At 45.0% G+C, this 18,446-nt stretch overlaps 1 protein-coding gene across 1 annotated transcript in view; it reads left to right on the forward strand.

Annotated features, from left to right (window-relative positions):
* LOC122449695 (tubulin-specific chaperone cofactor E-like protein) overlaps positions 1 to 18,446 on the forward strand; it is a 161,419-nt gene that overhangs the window by 80,138 nt on the left and 62,835 nt on the right. The window contains exons 8-13 of the mRNA XM_043481606.1: positions 184 to 248; positions 3,456 to 3,589; positions 6,225 to 6,512; positions 10,675 to 10,812; positions 11,170 to 11,335; positions 16,487 to 16,899. Of these exons, the coding sequence (XP_043337541.1) occupies positions 184 to 248; positions 3,456 to 3,589; positions 6,225 to 6,512; positions 10,675 to 10,812; positions 11,170 to 11,335; positions 16,487 to 16,899 (1,204 nt within the window). The remainder of the gene's footprint in view (positions 1 to 183; positions 249 to 3,455; positions 3,590 to 6,224; positions 6,513 to 10,674; positions 10,813 to 11,169; positions 11,336 to 16,486; positions 16,900 to 18,446) is intronic.

The following is an 18,446-nucleotide window of genomic DNA, read 5'->3' on the forward strand; positions in this document are numbered from 1 at the left end:
ATTGAACTTAAGAGGCCCTACCAGCATCCAGGGCACTTCAGCCTGACTCAGAACTGTTGATGCTGCTATGTGAATGCTCTGTGATGGTTGTGATGTGTCTTGGGATTTGCCACCAAATGCACCTGGTGTTCTGTTTACTCTGGCAAGCTGGGGATTTTTTTCTTTTTCTTTTTAAAATTCCAGGATGAATTATTCATCATTACTTAGAATTTGGGTCTCTTTCATCTTCGCACTTGTATGGCACCAAGGTGAGTACTACAAAATTCCATAAAGCTCGTGATTAGCACTCTCTTGAATTTATAAAGAGATGCTTTTGTTGGAGCCATAATTGTCAGGGCAGGTGTACATGTGTCTACTGCTATAACAAGAAAAATGTAAATTAAATTTGGTTGTCAAGGGCAAAATATATTAACTTTGAATGATGTTCACTTGCGTCCCTACTTTTTCTTATTTCACTTCGAACACAATTTGCGTATACCAGGTTGCCCCATGTAAATGGAGTTGGTCTTTAAGATAATGCGAATTATTTTCCTTAAAAGTACACAAGGCTGGTGCGTGTGCACCCTGATGACTGATTCCAATGAAGGCATCGAACTGGTGGCACAAACTTAAAAAAAAAATACACTTATTTAAGCCAAAATCAGGAAGGTTCAATGACGTTAATGTCGGTGACTTGAGTCTCAGTGACCATTTCCAATGGCCAAAAATCTAAAACTGCCAAGTGAAATAAGAAAATTATTCCCCTCCGTGATTTCTCTTTTTTCTTTCTGTAGCATTGCCTGGGGTAGGTAAAAGATTGCATGGATTTCTTTCTACAGTTTTTGAATTTTAGACAAGAAAGGTAGAAAAGTTTATATTGATTTGAAACTTTCCTAGCCAAAATTCTAGAGCATCTTTCTTGGTTTTGTTTGTTTAGTTGAATGGACACATGATCACAAGTCTGAGGGAACAGATGTATGAGGCATGTGGAGCCCTGCCGTTTTTCTAGGGTTAGAAAAATTTAAGCAGCTATATCGGGCAGGTCGTGGTATGAAACCCCACAATAATGAGTCCCTCTGCCCCTCACCTACTGCTGCACTAAGAAAGTATGTCTTATTTGTTGGGGGAAAAAAACGTCTGGAAACATAGTTATGTTTACTGTAAATTCCCTGCTGAAGATCAGCATGAATAAGGAGTTTTCTTTTATTAACTCTGATGCTATCAATAAGCCATGCTGTTAACAAGTCATATTTTTATAATGGTAATGACTACTAAAGTGAAAATTACCATAGTTTAAACCTTCTCTCTTTTATCTTTTATTAAACATCTTTTTTTTTTCATTCAACAAGTATTTGCTACATACTTGCAATATTAGATATCCTGATTCTTTGTATGCTTATTTTTTCTTTCTTTGTATTCTTATATTGAAAATTTTTGATTGTTCATTCTTTTCCTGTCCAAAATCATGAACTAGTTAGGATCACTCATGAAGAAAGGACTCTTGCAAATTTGCATTGCCTTTGGAGCAGAGAGAGAAGTTAGAGACAGTCTCTCTGACCATCATTCTCTGTCTCCTCCAAGAGGGGTGACGAGTTTCCATTTCCTTGGCAGCGTGGTCAGTGCTGCCCTGAATACAAATTAATCTCTCCATTCAAATGATTACAATTCAGCATGAATCAGGCCCTTATTTACACTTGGGCATCACTCCTAAATAGTTCCCCATGAAGGATAAATCCATAGCAAGATTTGATTTATTATTATTATTAATTTGAGAAAGCTCATTACCCTTCAAATTTAATAAGTACCTGTATAGAATACTATGATAAAGATCACAAAGAAATTTTTAAAAAAATTCCTCCCTTCTAGGAATTTGGAGTTTGTTACGTCTATGTAATTATGACTGTTAGAGAAGAATCCTTTCTTGTCTACTGATTGTGACACTAAATAAAGCACGTGGGCTGAGAGCTCCTGTGATGAAATTAATTATAGCGCCTCTGAAAGCTCCTCCCTTTGGCTAGCTTTGCAGAGACTTCTGCAGGCTGGCTTGTTCACTAAAGACCAGACTCCTTTTCCCCGCTTTCCTCTAATATTAACCCTTGGCAACAGAGGAGCTCTTCCTCCAGGCAGACCTCCTGGAATTCCCTTCTTCAGGAGGAGAGAAGCTGGCACCTGGCCCTGCTGAGTGACTTTCTGGTCACTCTGTTGCGCTCTTCCATGAAATGCCATCTGCTCACTAAAAGACTCCCAGAGGAGCTTGCTCACTAGCCTATCGGCTCTATCAACACCGAGCAGGGACTTTTCCAAGGAGGGCCCCCCTCCACCCAACCTGAGAATGGAGTGTCAACCTCTGGATTATGGCAATTAGGTACCTCACGAACTGTCAGCAGAAGCCCCAGATGGATGCACCGCTGTCCCTGGAAACTAACACACAGTTTTAGAACATGGAAGAAAAGATGATGTCCTATTGCTTTATTTTCATCCAAGAAGAGAAAGGATACCGGCAGAGAAAAAGTATTAGTGGAATGTAATTAATTAATGTAATGTAATCCCAAATGTAGATTAGTTCACACAACCCATTGGACCTGAGCACTGGTAATAAGACCCTAGAGAAGCTTTCTAATTTCTATGAACTGGGCCACCCTTTGCAAGAGTTTGGATGAGAAACTTTTGAGAAATAAGCCAAGTTGCCAAGAGAGGTGGTGACAGGTTTGCAGGAGGTGAGGTGTATGTATCTGTGTGATGACTCTCACCTTTGACCAGGGTGATAAGTCAGATCCCCGAGCCTCCTCTCCAAAGAGCTCACAGAGGCCCAACCTCCTGTGCCCCAGAGTATCCCATGTCTTTGTAAACAGGAGCTGGGCAGAGAGCCTTCTCACGGGGCTGGAGCTCAATCAAGGTCATTCACGGGCCACTTACTACAAACCCTCTCCTCCCACCCTTGTCCCAGATCCAACTACTGTCTGTTTCCTCTGGGATCTGCTATCTTTTCCTATTGTGCAGTGGGAAGAAGGGGACTCCTTTCAGGAAAAGCCTTGATAGTAGAATTCTTGAGCTAGGAGGGAATTTCAGAGCCACCGGCCACATTCTCTGTGCTGCCTTCTGATCAAGGATCTAGCCGGCCAAGCCCCGCCACAGCCAGAGGCACCACTCAGTGCTCTGAGAGCTCCAGGCAGGGTCAATTTCACAGCCTTCCAGCCAGCGATAACCACTGCTGTCTCCTAAATGTATGAAAATATAGAATGAAGCAGGAAGTGATTTCTCTTAAGGAGAAACATCATCACTTCCATGCTCCTCTTTCCAGAGGCAGGAGATCACACGCTGTGTCCAGCTGAGGTTTAGGATAAATGAAAAGCCCATCTGACGTGCGTGCCATTTGTAACTTACTGGAAGAAGCGGGCTCTAGTGGGTGGGAGGGAAGCAGCTTGCCTAATGGAGAGGGGATCTGCCGTCTACCTAACCACCCTCTCTCTTGACAGTTCAGCCCAGGGAACTCATGTATCCATTTTGGCAGAATGACACCAAAACCCCTAAAGTGGACGATGGAAGCTCATCTGAGATTAAGCTAGCCATTCCCGTCTTCTTCTTCGGCGTTCCTTACCGTACTGTCTACGTAAGTGAGAAACGACAGCTGTTGCTCTATGGCTCTCCCCGCCTTGTTTGTCATTAAGGAAAAGTATTTTAAATACCTTTTTCCAGGGCTCTGGGAATGGAGGATTTATTGGCAGCCCAGATGACGAGTTCTGAGATTTCATGAGCTGATAGGTTTTATGATTAAGGAAGTCAAAGGTATATTTAATGGCTAATGTTCATAGTAGAGGAGTATACAGGGCAATAAATTGCTTTTGTGGGTGATTAAACACCGAAGAGACGCAGAGGCCCCAATGCCAGGAACATTATTTCTGCCACTAGACAAGATAAAAAGATACAGTGAACCACCAATAGGAGTAATCTCATTTTTCTTTCCCTTCTGGGGGTGTGAAGAGTTTAGGCATCTGCTCTTCTTGGACTTCCTACCAATTTGGAGCAGAGGCAGAGCAGAGGAGAGGGGTAATCCACTATTATTTAACGTTGTTTATAGAATCAGCCACCCTCAAAGGGTCTGAGATCTGCCATAGGGTTTCACTATCAAAGCTGCATGAAGAAATGGTATCATTTGCTGTCAGAGCTCTCCTGGGCCCCTGTGTTCTCAGGTTATTTTTTATTTTTTACCATTGGAATTGCTGCTAGTGAGACTACTGCACATTGATGAAAAGGTTCAGAGCAATCAAACCTGTCTTAATCTTTGGTCTTAAAGAACTGAATAAAGAAAATGTATTATATTACATTCCAATTTTTCCTATGTTCTGCCCCGGAGGAAGAAATCAAACTCCGAACACCTCCATCTCTGGTCATCTCTGTGTCTGGGACTTCTGACTTCTCTGCTTTTTTATTGATAGCTCAGGGCTAAGTCCCACCAGAAAACAGTTTCCTCTTCCATTACATCATCCATGGTCCTTGAACTTGCAGCTTTAGTACCACCTGGGCACTTGATAGAAATGTCACTTATCAGGCCCCACCCCAGACCTATGGAATCTGGGAGGCAGGCAGCAATCTGTGTTTTAACTAGCCCTCCAAGGGATTCTGATGCCCGTCAAAGTTTGAGAACCACCGCCTTTAACTATAGAAGATAATCGAAACACATCTGAGTCATCACAAACTTCCTCTGCTAGTTTGTGTGTTTTAATTACACCATTATTTCCTAGAAAACACATTGCTCTGGCATCTTGAATTGCCCTTTATGCTCTACTTACTGTATAGCCTCCTTGGTCTGTAACAGGTGATGGTAAGTTTCTGAATATATTGACCTGATTTTGGAGATAAGAGGTATTCTCAGGGCTTCCATTCTGGAAGCCTTGGTCTCCTAGACCACTAGCCAAAACATGTGTATTTAGTTAAACTCCTCTTTCTCCTTCACTGTATTGTGTGACATGGATTCTGAAGAATTCTTGCTTTTGCAGAAGGAGAGTCCTTAATTTGGGGCAGACTTATTTGACGGCAAATTGTTCCCTGAGTTTCCAGAGTCATGTAGTCTTGCTCAAGATTCTGGGTTGTTTGCTGACTTGCAGACAATGGGCTCTTAATGTCTTTGTAGCTAGGTCTCCAGCTTCCTTTTCAAACCACACACCCTTGCTTCCAAAATAGGTTGACGTACCCGTGGCTCAGATACTGATAACCAACCTCTGGGATCTGGATCACCATTAATGTCCATAATATTTCTAATTAATATGAACCTAACAATAGAGTATTTCTGTATTGAGGAATTGGAAGGATTCCCATCACTGACATTCGTGCTGTTGAAACTGTACAAGCCCTTGAGTTATATGAGCTTCATGGACCAACTTATTGAGCTGCAGACACAGACAGAGGCAAATTTTTTACAGATTCTGCTTATGAGTATGTATATTGGCTTGTTACTTGCAGTAAGATTTAGTAAGCTTACTAAGCCATTTACAAATCATGAAGAAATCATTGTAAGATAGTCATTTACATATACAATGTAAAGCTTTCATGTCTCCATTTTGTGCAGAGATTACACAAAGAAGTCCCCAGACTACAAGAGCTATAATGGAATTGGGCTCATCTGTAGATTATTACCTTGTCCCTTTTCTGTGTTCAGAGTGGTTGTGACATCAATAGAAATCCTTTAAATGTCTCAGAGTGGGATGTGGTTCATCTGAGATCTGAGTTTGATGATGGAGTATTTGATCTATCTTTTACTGACACTCCTCTCTTGTCATATAATAGGAATCAAGGTCTAATACAGAGTTCCTTAATTTTTAAATTTAACCTTTTGCTTCCATGTTGTTTTTTTCTGTCAATTTGCGTCTGTAACTCTAGACCTTCTTTATTGTCCACATAAGCTGCTGCCTAACTCAATACATACACACACACACACACACACACACACACAGTCCAATAGCGTTTGATAAGTGTAAACAAAGACAGGAATAGAGAACATGAAAATGAGGCTGATTATTAAAGAAATGACGCTGACTACAAATTGAAAGTGAAAGGAAATTGATGAGTTTGTCTGGAAGCAAACGAACCTCCTAGTTGAGCAATGGAAGCTGCTGTCTGGAGGTTCTAATTCAGTGGTTTAAAAGTTGTTTCCATTCACATGATTAGGTAAACGTCTGTTTTGGTTTATGACTCTGAAATTGTCACAGTCTCAAATACACTGTGCAAAACCTCTCCTATTTTTGTAGGTCAATAACAACGGAGTTGTCTCCTTCAACGTGCTCGTGAGCCAGTTCACACCTGAATCTTTCCCCCTGACGGATGGGAGGGCCTTCATTGCTCCCTTTTGGGCAGATGTGCACAATGGGATTCGAGGCGAGATCTATTACAGAGAGACCATGGACCCTGTCATCTTGAGGAGAGCCACCAAGGACATCAGGAAGTACTTCAAAGACATGGCAACCTTCTCTGCCACTTGGGTTTTCATTGTGACCTGGGAGGAAGTCACGTTTTACGGAGGGAGCAGCACCACGCCTGTAATCATTCATATTTTCCATTTTCCACTTCATGTCCTGACACCTAATTCTTATCCATCTTCACTACTCTCAAGGAGCCTAATTGTTAGAGCTGAAGAATGTCGGTTTCCTTGAGTTAAACTGAGGAGTCTTGCCAACTCACTTTTTAGGAAACAGAGGGAGCCATCACACCTAACCAGTCTGGTCGGCTGTAATAATGTTTAGAAGCTGTGTCGTCTCTGTCACGAATCATCACAAATGTCTAGAAGGAAGCCCTCCTCACTTTCCTTGTAGTGGGTAGCATTTCTGTTTTGCAGGAGAGTGATTGAGGCACTGAGACCCCTTATGATTAGGGAACAATCAGGGAACCAAAGGTCCCTTTCTCTTACCAGAGGCACAAAAGCCTCTCTCCATCAGCTAATTTCCTTTTTTTACCCTTTTTCCACAAAACCTGATAGGAAAAGGAAAATAGGGTGCCACTGTTGGGCCAAATGATCTGGCTCATTTTATTATGTTATGACCTTTTTTAAAAAAGTTGTGACCGGGGCTAGAATTATTCATCTTTGATGCTAATTGGAGTGGGCAGTTAAAGCGTTTTCATGAATAAAGTTTAAACATCTGCTCAGAAACCCCAAATGAGCAATCAAATAAAAGTCAAATAAGAAAGATTATCACTGGCATTATTATAGAGATAATCAACTTTCTATATAAAAGGACAGAACAGAGTTTTCAGGAAAGCTTGCCATTTGTTTGGGTGACTTTGGCAATGGAGATCTTTGAAGTAACAGATGGGTCTTCGATGTATAATTTCCAGTAAGCAAAGACACTCAAAAATCTGCCCTTCGCTTTCTTAGGATTGTTTCCAATTCCATCTGTTTTCCAATTTCCTTGGCGATGAGTCAGTTGTTTAAGGGTGGAACAAAAACTACTGAGTTAGAGAGAGAGAGGGAGAGAGGGAGAGAGAGAGGGAGAGAGGGAGAGAGGGAGAAAGAGGGAGAGAGGGAGAGAAGGAGAGGGATTGAGAGAGAGAGAGAGAGAGGGGTGAAAAAGCTGCGTTTGCAGTTTGTAGCTGCCAGGCAGTAAGCACCCTCTTTGCACCTCCTGACCGTAGCGTCGGGTTGCACTGTATCGCTAAGATGTTCTGGACCACAGAAAGAAACAAGTTTAAACAAGGGATGCATTGGCTAGAAATAACCTCTAAAGAAGCATACATTTCCCTCTGTCATGTTATGGATTGCTAACAGCTCCTCGGGTGATGTTTTATGTCCTCAACTCTCATACCTTACAGTGTTAGAATGCAGGATGCCAGTGATCAATAAATTTTAGTGTCAGTGGGAGAAAAAAAAGAGAAAAAAATGCCCATCAAATGCTGACCACCTTTAAAAAAAAAAACAACTTCCATTGGCAGTAAAAATGGCAAGATAATTTAGATACTTTCTGGTTTGTACTTTGGAGTAAATTTCTAGACTAGGTGAGGACTCTTTCCATGAGGATGAATGAGGTAACATCTAAGTGCTTTGAGCTCCTGGGAGAGAAAGATGATAAAAATCCTCCAGGGCTGCAGGAGTGTCTATCCATCCTTATCTTTGAAATCTGCCCCCTCTCCTGTTTACCCTTATCCCAGGCCTCCCCTTCTTTAGAAGAACACGTATCAACAGGCCAGTTAAACATAGGACATGAGAGATCTTTTAGAAGTCCAATAGAAAGTCAAGGGGATGGGGACCTGTTTACTTTAAAGACGGAAAACTAATATTTATTGAGGCTGGCCATGAACCCCGGGCTGTATTAGGCTATGCCTGCAAATCATTTAGCCGTATCTCTGCAAATCATTGACCTGTGGAAGCTCGCCTTCCACTTTAAAGGTGAGGGAACAGGCCCAGAGAGGTTAAGTAACTTGCCCAAGGGTCAAGAAAAGGGATTTGAACCTTATACAAGGCAGAGCAGGGTGCAAACCAAGTCTCGTATCTCCAAATCCTAACCTCTTTCCTCTGTTGCCCCCGTTATGTAGCATTAAAAGTCCTTTGAAGTATCATAAGGGCTTCCCTGGTGGCTCAGTGGTAAAGCATCTGCCTGCCAATGCACGAGACGCAGGTTCAACCCTTGGGTCAGGAAGATCCCCTGGAGGAGGAAATGTCAACCCACTCTAGCATTCTTGCCTGGAAGACCCCATGGACGGAGGAGCCTGGTGGGCTACAGTCCATGGGGTCACAAAGAGTCAGACAGGACTGAAGCGACTTAGCACGAACACGAAGTAGCACAAAAGGGCTTTTCAAGAATTGAAAACATGGTTTTACAAGAACAGATCCAGAAGAGTCTTAAACGCAGGTTGTAGAATTACCTGTGTGTGTGTGTTGGGGGGAGGGGTGTGTGTGAGAGTAAGTGAGAAGGTGCCTGAGGGTGAGGCAGCTTCTGGAACGTTCTTAAGCATGATTAGTTGGTTATGAGCTGACTTCTGGGGTCAGACATGCGTTGCTTTCAAGACCTGCTTGGATACGAGATATTTCCAAATTTATTTCAGAAGGAATTCACATCCTGAAGGAGCATCCTGGTCTGAAGGAGGGTTTAGCCTTGGTTTTTGCATGACCTTGATTCTATGCCTGTCTCTTGAACCCGACCCCACAGCGGCATGAGGCTGACTGCTGGGTCCCCTCTGTGTCCCACTTTGCTCCTTTGTTGCACAGGGCCAGAGAAGGAGGCATATACCTGGGCGGCTCTATCGTAAACGCCATCGGCCGTGGCAAGCGCAGAGCGCAAGGAGAAAGTTCTCGGTTACAAAAACGGCTTTTCTTTACTTGCACCTCTTCTCCCTCCCTGGGACTGTCTAGGATGGGAGATTTGGGGCTTCCAAGATCCTCTCGCCCAGTTTGATTACACAGGATAAGGATGTGGGTGTTCCTCTGCGTCTGACAGATTGTTAACCAGGATGGTATCAGGCAGCTGGGAAAATGCTGGGTTTGAATGGGAAAGGTCAAAGCAGTCTCTCCTTTCATCTCTAGTTTTACTTGAATTTCCTGAAAACACACATCAAGGGGTAGGGATTAGCAAAGGAAAGAAGTAAAGGACAGAGTTTGCTACAGCTTCTTTCTGGAAACTGTTTGCAGGGCTGGTTTGAATTTGTATAACATCTCTGTCCTTAAAAGTTGAAAATTAAGACAGTATATAATACAGTGCACTCGGAGATCAGACTGGGAGCTCTGGGTCCGTCCCGTTTTCTGTTGTTGGGTCATTGTGGCAAGTCCAGCAATTTGTTTCACTTAGCCCTCAGTTTTCCTTCTTTAAAAAAAAAAAATTATTTTGGCTGCACTGGGTCTTCATTGCAGCATGCACAGGCTCAGTAATTGTAGCTCCAGGGCTTAGTTGCCTTGCAACATGTGGGATCGTAGCTCCCCAACCGGGGACTGAACCCGGGTCCCTTGCCTTGGAAAGTGGATTTTTAGCCACTGGACCTCAAGGGAAGTCCCAGCCCTCAGCTTTCTTAGCTCCTGAGATGTGAATGGGCCAAAAAAAACTGCCCATTTTAATATTGGATGAGGTACAGATGGGAAGGGGGGCACGGTGAGAATTTTGCAGATATAAAGTGATGCATGAATGCTCCATTAGAGGAGTAATTTCTCCCCACAACGTGCTTTTTAAAAAGCACTTTCCAAGCTTCACCTAAGAGAGGGGAAGACATCTCACCAAGGTTAGCCGTGTTTTCCAGGGAGCCAGAGATAAGGGCCCATGCCACCGCTGGAGTCACACCGACTGGCATTTGCATGCCCTGCTCCCCCTCCCCCAGCCCACCCCACAGTTCTGGGAACAGGTGCTCACAGCCCTCTCCCCGACCTGACGGCTTCCTATAGTTTATTCCCATGCTGCCATCTATAGGTACTCAGGATTATCACATGCTGAGCCGGCCTCTGACTTTCCTTTCTGGTACCACTCAGAGATGTTAAGAGGGGCGCTGAGTCAGCCTGTAGGTAATTCTCAGGCAATTTCTCCTCTGGATGCACAACCCCACATGTCTTGCTTTTCCCACTGGAGGCAAGAACGTATTTGGAGAGAAGGCAGAGCAAGAGGGGCCTGGCAGCCGCTCTGGGCAGCTTGGGGGTGGGGAAAGGGGAGGGTAAGGAAGCTGCGACTGGGGAGATGGTGGGGAACGCAAGTCATGAGACCCCCGCACCCACCCATTCTCATCCTGCAGGTGAACACCTTCCAAGCCGTCCTGGTATCTGATGGCTCCTACACATTTACGCTCTTCAATTATTATGAGATCAACTGGACCACTGGGACTGCGAGTGGTGGCGATCCCCTGACAGGTCTTGGGGGAGTGATGGCGCAAGTAGGTGGTACTCTGGGGCATTCTTTACGTGTTTCTGAAGCATTGCACTCTCTGCCTACGCTCTCAGCATCCAGCGGTGGGTGGGGAGGGATCTTGCTTTGAACTGGAGAAGCACGTCTGGTCTAGCAGGTGCGCTGAGGGATTAGTCTCGCCTATCTTTGCTACCTTGATCCAGGAAGTGGCATGAACTAGTGGGCCTTTGTCATCTGGAATGGTGGCCCCAGGGGCTTCAGGAAAAGTTAAATTTTGTCTCTTGATTTCAGGTTGTGCTGGGCTCTGAGAATAAGACATTGGGCAAGTAAACCAAATGGGGATGGTGTGTATGCTCAGAAGTCTGCTCTTTCTTTTGTGCTCTAGGCAGGATTTAATGGTGGAAACCTCACCAATTTCTTCAGCCTGCCGGGGTCAAGAACCCCTGATATTGTGAACATCCAAGAGACAACAAACGTCAATGTGCCAGGTCGCTGGGCATTTAAAGTTGATGGGAAGGAAATTGACCCAGCCAATGGCTGCACCTCCAGAGGTAAAGGCATTTCCTCTTCTCTGAGGCAGAGCAGGGTTTGTTTAGTTTAGATTGACAGGCAGGCTTTTAAGCCACGGGGGAGGACTCATTGCTGATGCCTTACTCTTTTGACACCGCTCGGCTGGATAATGGAGATCAAGGTAATTTTAGCATGCACATTCATCACTCCAGGAGCTGAAGCCTGCATTGGCCATACTGCGATTTCTGAAGTCTTTGCCTGGGGTGTGAACACAGCTCCCCATTGGGAACTACTGCAAAGTGCATGAGGCTCTTGAATGATTTCTCAGCCAGAGGGACAGAAGGGAGCCCTCCTGTTTAACATTATTTTTGTTGTTGTTGTTGCCATTTCCCCCTTTAAATTTTCCTTCTCATCTTTACTCCTCTGCCATCTGCACTTTGTAGATCCACAGGAGTGGGCGAACTTGAAGCATCGCCAAGTCTCTACAAGGGTAAATCAGTGCTTCCTAGTATGATTAGAAACAAAGGGGAAAAAATGTCATAGTCTTTAGGGTAGCTTCTCCTAAAATCCTTGAAGCAGTGGCAAAACATGCAGGATTTTAGGGAGAATCAAAGCTGGCTTTACATCTGTGTGAACAAGCTATAAGTTAACCTCAGTGGGTTTTGTTTACATTGGCATTCGAAGTTTGGAGCCTTCTCTGAAATATCAAAACCTCTTTGGAGGTGCAAAACAGCCCAGGACTCTCACAGGAACGTTCTGGTTTATAGATTCCTGCTTCTTATATGTCTAAAAGTATTCAGAAAACAGGATTTCTGTTCATATTTCTGCTTCTAGAAGTGGAGGCTATAGCAACCAGAATTAGTAAATCAGCCATCCATCTCTCTACCCATCCACTCACCCACTTACCTACCCACCCAACTACCCATCCATCCATTCAGCCATCCAACCACTACATCTTTCCAAATGAGAGGCTAGCCATTCTCTTAGGTGCTGAAGATGAAGTTGCTCTGGACTCCTCTGACCCGACAGTAGAGAAGACAGCCGTGGACTCAGTGATGAAACAGTGCAAAACCTATCACAAGAGATGCGAGTGTAGGGTGCTGTGTAGGCACAGATGATCCAGGGAAATGCACCCAGATGCATAAGAAGGTTATGGTTTGGGATGGAGCTTTCAGGAGGTCTCTTTCTGTCCTTCCATTGAAAGGATGGCCAGGGGACCTATGTGTCTCGGCAGCCCTGGGGGCTTCAATTTGTGTAATAATCAGAAGAGCCATAGTCACCTTCCCTGGTAGCTCAGCTGGTAAAGAATCCTGCAGTGCAGGAGACCCCAGTTCAATTCCTGGGTCAGGAAGATCCAGTGGAGAAGGGATAGGCTACCCACTCCAGTATTGTCAGGCTTCCCTTGTAGCTCTGATGGTAAAGAATCCTCCTGCAATGCGGGAGACCTGGGTTCGATCCCTGGGTTGGAAAGTTCCCCTGGAGAAGGAAACGGCTACCCACTGCAGGATTCTGGCCTGGAGAATCCAGGGACTATATAGTCCATGGGGTAGGAAAGAGTCGGACACGACTGAGCGACTTGCACCCTCACTTTCACATTCACCTGGCCTGAAATGCCCACCCCTTCTGCCCCCCTCTGCCCGCCTCTGCCCCCATCCCCTGTGCTGCAGTCACACTTACCAAACCTCTGCCTTGGCTCTGAGGGAAGGTCGTGGGTGAAGGTGGCCTGCCTGGGCATCCTTGCCTCTGTGGGCACTGTCAAGTCCTCCACGTTCTGAACAGCAAATAAATGCTTAGAGCTAAGCCAGTATTAAGCTGGACAGAAAAGAACCTAGCTCCAAAGCTCATCAGGATTTCAAAGACTGCACTCTCCTCCCTTACACAGTGTAAACACAGCTTCATCTGAGGTCTGTGAAAGACACCAAACCACTGCCCCATTCTCTCTCTCCCCTTTGTGGCCCGGAATGGGGACCGACCTAATGCCTCTTCCCTTTGTCCAAGTGTCACAGAGCTGACTGTCTGTGGCCATGCTGCCTAAGGGCCGGGTGACAGCCTCTCCTTGGGTCCCGGGAGTGAAATGCTGTGATAACGGGAAAATACAGACTCACAGTGCTGTGGAGTTGGCCAGATGCCAGCCATGCACAAAGTCCTCACTTTGACTTCATTCTTTCCCCCACTGAGTGATGGCTGTGGGTTTCATCTACAGGACAAATCCAATCTCCTTATACAGACTGCTGTGCATTTTAATGTGCCACTGGACATATATCAATCTAATGAGATGGGGATTTGGCCTGGGTGATAACAGGGGAAGTGTTGCATAGAGTGGGTTTATTATATCATCATTTTGCAAACAAAATTATCTCAGAGAGTCTACCTTTTGGTCCAAACCTCCTCTATTCAAAGGCATTTCCCCCTCATTTATTGGAAGGCTGAGAAAGCAGAAACTGGAAATTATACCGAGTGGAGGCTGTTACAATATATGCAGCCTGGGTTAGTGCCAAAGAGCACTGAGGTTGGAAGGGCCTGTTTTCAAGGCTGATGCATATGACCTACTGGGAATGTGAATACGTCTATTATCTCATTCGGGGGCCCTATTCCCAACAGGTATGAAACAGAACTGCCCGCTGAGACCTAATTGTTCCTGTTGGGCAGATAGTGAAAGGACTGTCACCGGGGTAGCCCTGCCTTCTGCCTCGGCTCATCTGGCAGCCTTGCACTCTGCATTAGGTATTCGAGTTTTTTTAAATTTTATTTATTTATTTATTTTGGACAGAGTCAGATCTCAGTTGCAGAATGTGGGATCTTTGGTTGCAGTTTATGACCTTCTCTCTCGTTACGCTGTACGGTCTCAGTTGCTCTGTGGCATGTGGGATCTTAGTTCACCAACCAGGGGTTGAACCCATATTCCCTGCATTTGAAGATGGATTCTTAACCATTGAACCACCAGGGAAGTCCCTAGGTATTCAGTTTTACAAACATTTGAGAAACCTTTTCCAACTACAGTTTCAAACTATAGTTATTTTCCTGGCATATGATATTGTTTACACGTCTTAACATTGCATCTTTGATATTTTCCTTTTCAGACATTCTCAATGTACAGATGCTTCTACCTTATCAACCTGTGCCAGCTTTTTCTAGTGTCTCTGTTCCCCAGGAGGCAGAGATGAGAACGTAGTCTTGTCCACTTTCTCCAGGGTGGAGGACTGAGACAGGAGGAAGTTAGGTCGGCGGTCTGGGCAGTGGATGGCAGACTTGTGACCACTGCTCGGTTCTCTTGACTCCGACCCCTGACCAAGGACTGGATCACAACCCCCAGCCCAGAGGTGCTCCCATGTCCATTGAAGGTTGATATGAAGAACTGGCAGATTTCAAGGGTTTTGGTGGGGGGAAATCATTCATTTAGGGAAATGGTTTTAAAGACTGAGCACCTTCCAAATAAAGAGAAGTAAGTATTTTAAAAATGAGCACTTCCCAGTTGTGTCAGGACGGGAAGTATATGGAAACTCTCAGTATTTTGCACTCAATTTTCTGTGAACTTAAAACTGCTCTAAAAATAAAGTTTATTAATTAAAAAAAAAAAAAACTAAAAAAAAGAATTAGCACATTGCTTAGAACCATTCCCCTCCCCACCTCATTCTCCTCCTGACCCAGATTTTGTCAAGAAGTTCTGTCCAGTGGATAAAGAGTGAGGAGGGCTAGACTTAGACAGGGCCTAGGGTGGGTCAGGAAGATCTTTTGGAGAAGGAAATGGCAACCCACTCCAGTCTTGGGAATCCCATGGACAGAGGAGCCTGGTGGTTGCAAAGAGAGGTACATGACCGAGTATGGAGCAAAAAGCTGAGGGGAGAAGGTAACTCATGTAGATGTAAGTTCTGTTTGAGTAGTGTCTGCACGATTTGTGAGCCCACGATGGTGCCAAGTCAGAGGTCAGCCCTTTCCAGCATCTTCCCAGGGAGCCTGGGATTTAATTTTGTGGGCCTGCCTTCTGATTCTTTTCTGGCACCTACTTGTTACCGGAAGGTATGTGTATGTGGGTCTGGCTGCTCACTGCTCAAAAGACAATAGACAGGCCAGGCTGGTAGAAAGGAACATTTGCTTTATTTCAGATACCAGCAACTGGGGGGCGGGGGGGGGGGGGCAGACACCTGTCCAAAGGTTGATTACCCCCTTCCCTGCTGCCGACAAGCAGGGGGTGAGAGCCTTATAGACAGAGTTGGGGTTGGAGGGTTACTTGCAGAAGCAGCACAGTCATCCTAACAGTCATCTTCAAATCGGTCATCAGTGATCTGACCAGCATCATCTTGATTGTTTTAGGTACAGTTAATCTTCAGTTCCAGGGTCCACTTGTTCCCATTTCTTTGTGGTTCAGTTCTTGGAATTGTAGCAACTCCTGTCCTTGGTATAATCTGGTCATAACTATAATGTAGTTAACTTTTCCACCTGCTGTTTCAGTATCTATAAGACAGCTCACGGGATATGGCTCAGAATATTATCTATAGCCCTTGAGAAAGAACTAAAGGTCCCTGATTATGTTTAATGACTATATTATTATTATTTAGCCTCCTTTGACTGTTTTCCTTTGTTTCCACATTTCTCGCTTCTCTGATTAAACTCATTCTTTGAAGTTTTCCACAGACAAAGGCAGGCGGGAGACACGGTGGACTGGGGGCAAGGACCATGGGGTTCTGCTCCGTCTCACAGTGAGTCCCCAATGCTCGTTGAATGAGCGGATGAGTGAATGAAGGAACACATTGGCAAATGAACCAACAGTGTTGCTGAGTTACCTGAGGGGGCTGGGCCTTCTTTCTGAACACCCTTCCTCTTAATGTCAAAAGGAAGGCAAGGGCAGCTGTGTGTCCTGGCCTTTCCTGTGGAGTGGAACAATGTGTCTTTCCTTGAATGAGAGTGTGCTCACCAGCCGCGGAGACAGTGTTGCCAAGAGCTTAGCCTGGATTCACACACTTTTGGCTTGGAATCCCAGCTTCACCATTGAGTTGCTGAGTGATTGAGATGAATCGTCTTAACTCCTCTTCAGCCTCAGTTTCCTCACTTGACAACAGAAAGCAGCACTTCGAATCTAACAGGGGTTTCTGTTGTGGGTTAAATGGTACAAGGCAAGTAAAGCTTTTAGCCTGATGCTCAGCATAGAAGGTAAATGCTCAATAACTGTTAGTTCTGCTGTCCTTACTCCGCAGGACAGTTCCTTCGGCGAGGGGAGGTGTTCTGGGATGACCTGAACTGCACCATCAAGTGCCGCTGTCTGGATTTCAACAATGAGATCTACTGCCAGGATGCCTCCTGCAGCCCCTACGAGGTGTGCGAACCCAAAGGCAAATTCTTCTACTGCAGCCCAGTGGAGACCAGCACGTGTGTGGTGTTCGGGGAGCCGCACTACCACACGTTTGATGGCTTCCTCTTCCACTTCCAAGGCTCTTGTGCCTACCTATTGGCCCGACAGTGTTTGCAGACTTCCAGCCTCCCCTTCTTCAGTGTGGAGGCCAAGAACGAGCACCGGGGGGGCTCAGCCGTCTCCTGGGTGAAGGAGCTCTCGGTGGAGGTGAATGGCTACAAGATTCTCATCCCCAAAGGAAGCTATGGAAAAGTCAAGGTGAGACCCTCTCCATCCTCCATGGGGAGATGGGGAAGCTGGAGATGCTTCATCCTGGGGAAGACCTTCCCAGATCTACTAGTTCTGCTGTTTGCTGTTGGTACCAAAGAGTTGCATGGCTCTTCCTGCCTCGCAAATACCTTGTAAAAATTGTTCATGAGGCTAAAGTCTGTTTGTGCAAGAGCTAAGCTTTCTCTTTGACACATCTATCTGCTGGGTATCCTAATGTACATTTAAGTTCTTAGTTTCCTTATACACACACACACACACAAACACATGTACATCCAAGCTCAGAAGTAACTGGGAATAGAGGTAAATTTAGTTTCTCATAGACCTGGCTTGAAACAGTGGTAGCCACATGGCCATGCCCTGGAGTCAATGTAAACACAACATACAAACCCATAATTCACTACAGTCTTTGATTAATAATCATTACCCCACCCACTCATTCTGTTTGCCAAAGAGCTGTGGCTTCATTCTCAGAGACACCCCTAAACTGATTGGTGTGTCCACAGGCACTGTCTGTCCAGACAGCTAGAGTGGGCTGGGTGACTTCTTTAGTGAAACCTGGATGGAAAGTTACAGTAATTGCCCAAATGCTCCTTTAACACACCCCCCCCCCCACTCCTGCCTGGAATGTGAGAGAACACAATCTCTATGGTTTTGTTCGGTTTGGTTTGTTTAACCTATGCAAATGATTCTCGTCCCCAACCACCTGGATATCAGGACAGGGCACTGACAAAAGAGAGAGAACAAAAAACCACTAGCAATTAGTCAATTTGTGGAGGCCCCAGTTTTCATGATGTTAATGAAGACCCTGTGGCAGCCGTGTATTTATTCAAGCAGTAATAACCAGGACCACAAGGGGCTGATTGCTGCAACCCCATGGAGTCCTTAATCCCCTAGCACGGAGGTCATCGCAGAGATTACAAACCAGAACACAGGATGCCAACACAGGGAGGTCTTTCTTTTTATTTTAAATTACGTTTTGTAGTTTTAATTGATGCAGTGTACCCAACAAAAGGCAGGACGGAGGAACTAATTCCACTTTTTCTGGCTCTGCCCCTCCTAGGTCTGTGCAGCGTATCAGTGTCATAATTAGAAAAGTAGGCTATTACTGTGGTTGAAATGCCATTTTGCTTGTTATTTGGTTAGTCTCCCTAGAGACAGCTCTGTAAATCAAATCAAAGGTAAGAATTTGGCTGTGGAAGTTTGGAGTTTTTCCCTTTTAAATTTCTCTTGTGCTGTCGAGCAGGACATTTGTCCTTGCGGATAGATGCTAACATTTCCAGCTAGAAAAATGCTCACTAGCTCTCCCCTACCCCCTTGTCTTGTGGGGATCATGTGTACAATATCTGTAGTTGAAAAAGAAAGCTTCATGCTTTATTCCTATTTTCCATTTTGATTAAAATTCTTTTCCCCTCACAGTCAGACTCCTTTTTTTTCAGAAGGAAAGGGGCACCACCAGCGCTTTCAGGCCCAGCAGCTCTGCTAATTTTGCGTGGCTCTCTTCCATCGTCCGAGTGGAGGGCACGGATTCCTCAATT

This window comes from Cervus canadensis, chromosome 11, assembly GCF_019320065.1.
Source record: "Cervus canadensis isolate Bull #8, Minnesota chromosome 11, ASM1932006v1, whole genome shotgun sequence".
Taxonomy (NCBI): Eukaryota; Metazoa; Chordata; class Mammalia; order Artiodactyla; family Cervidae; genus Cervus; species Cervus canadensis.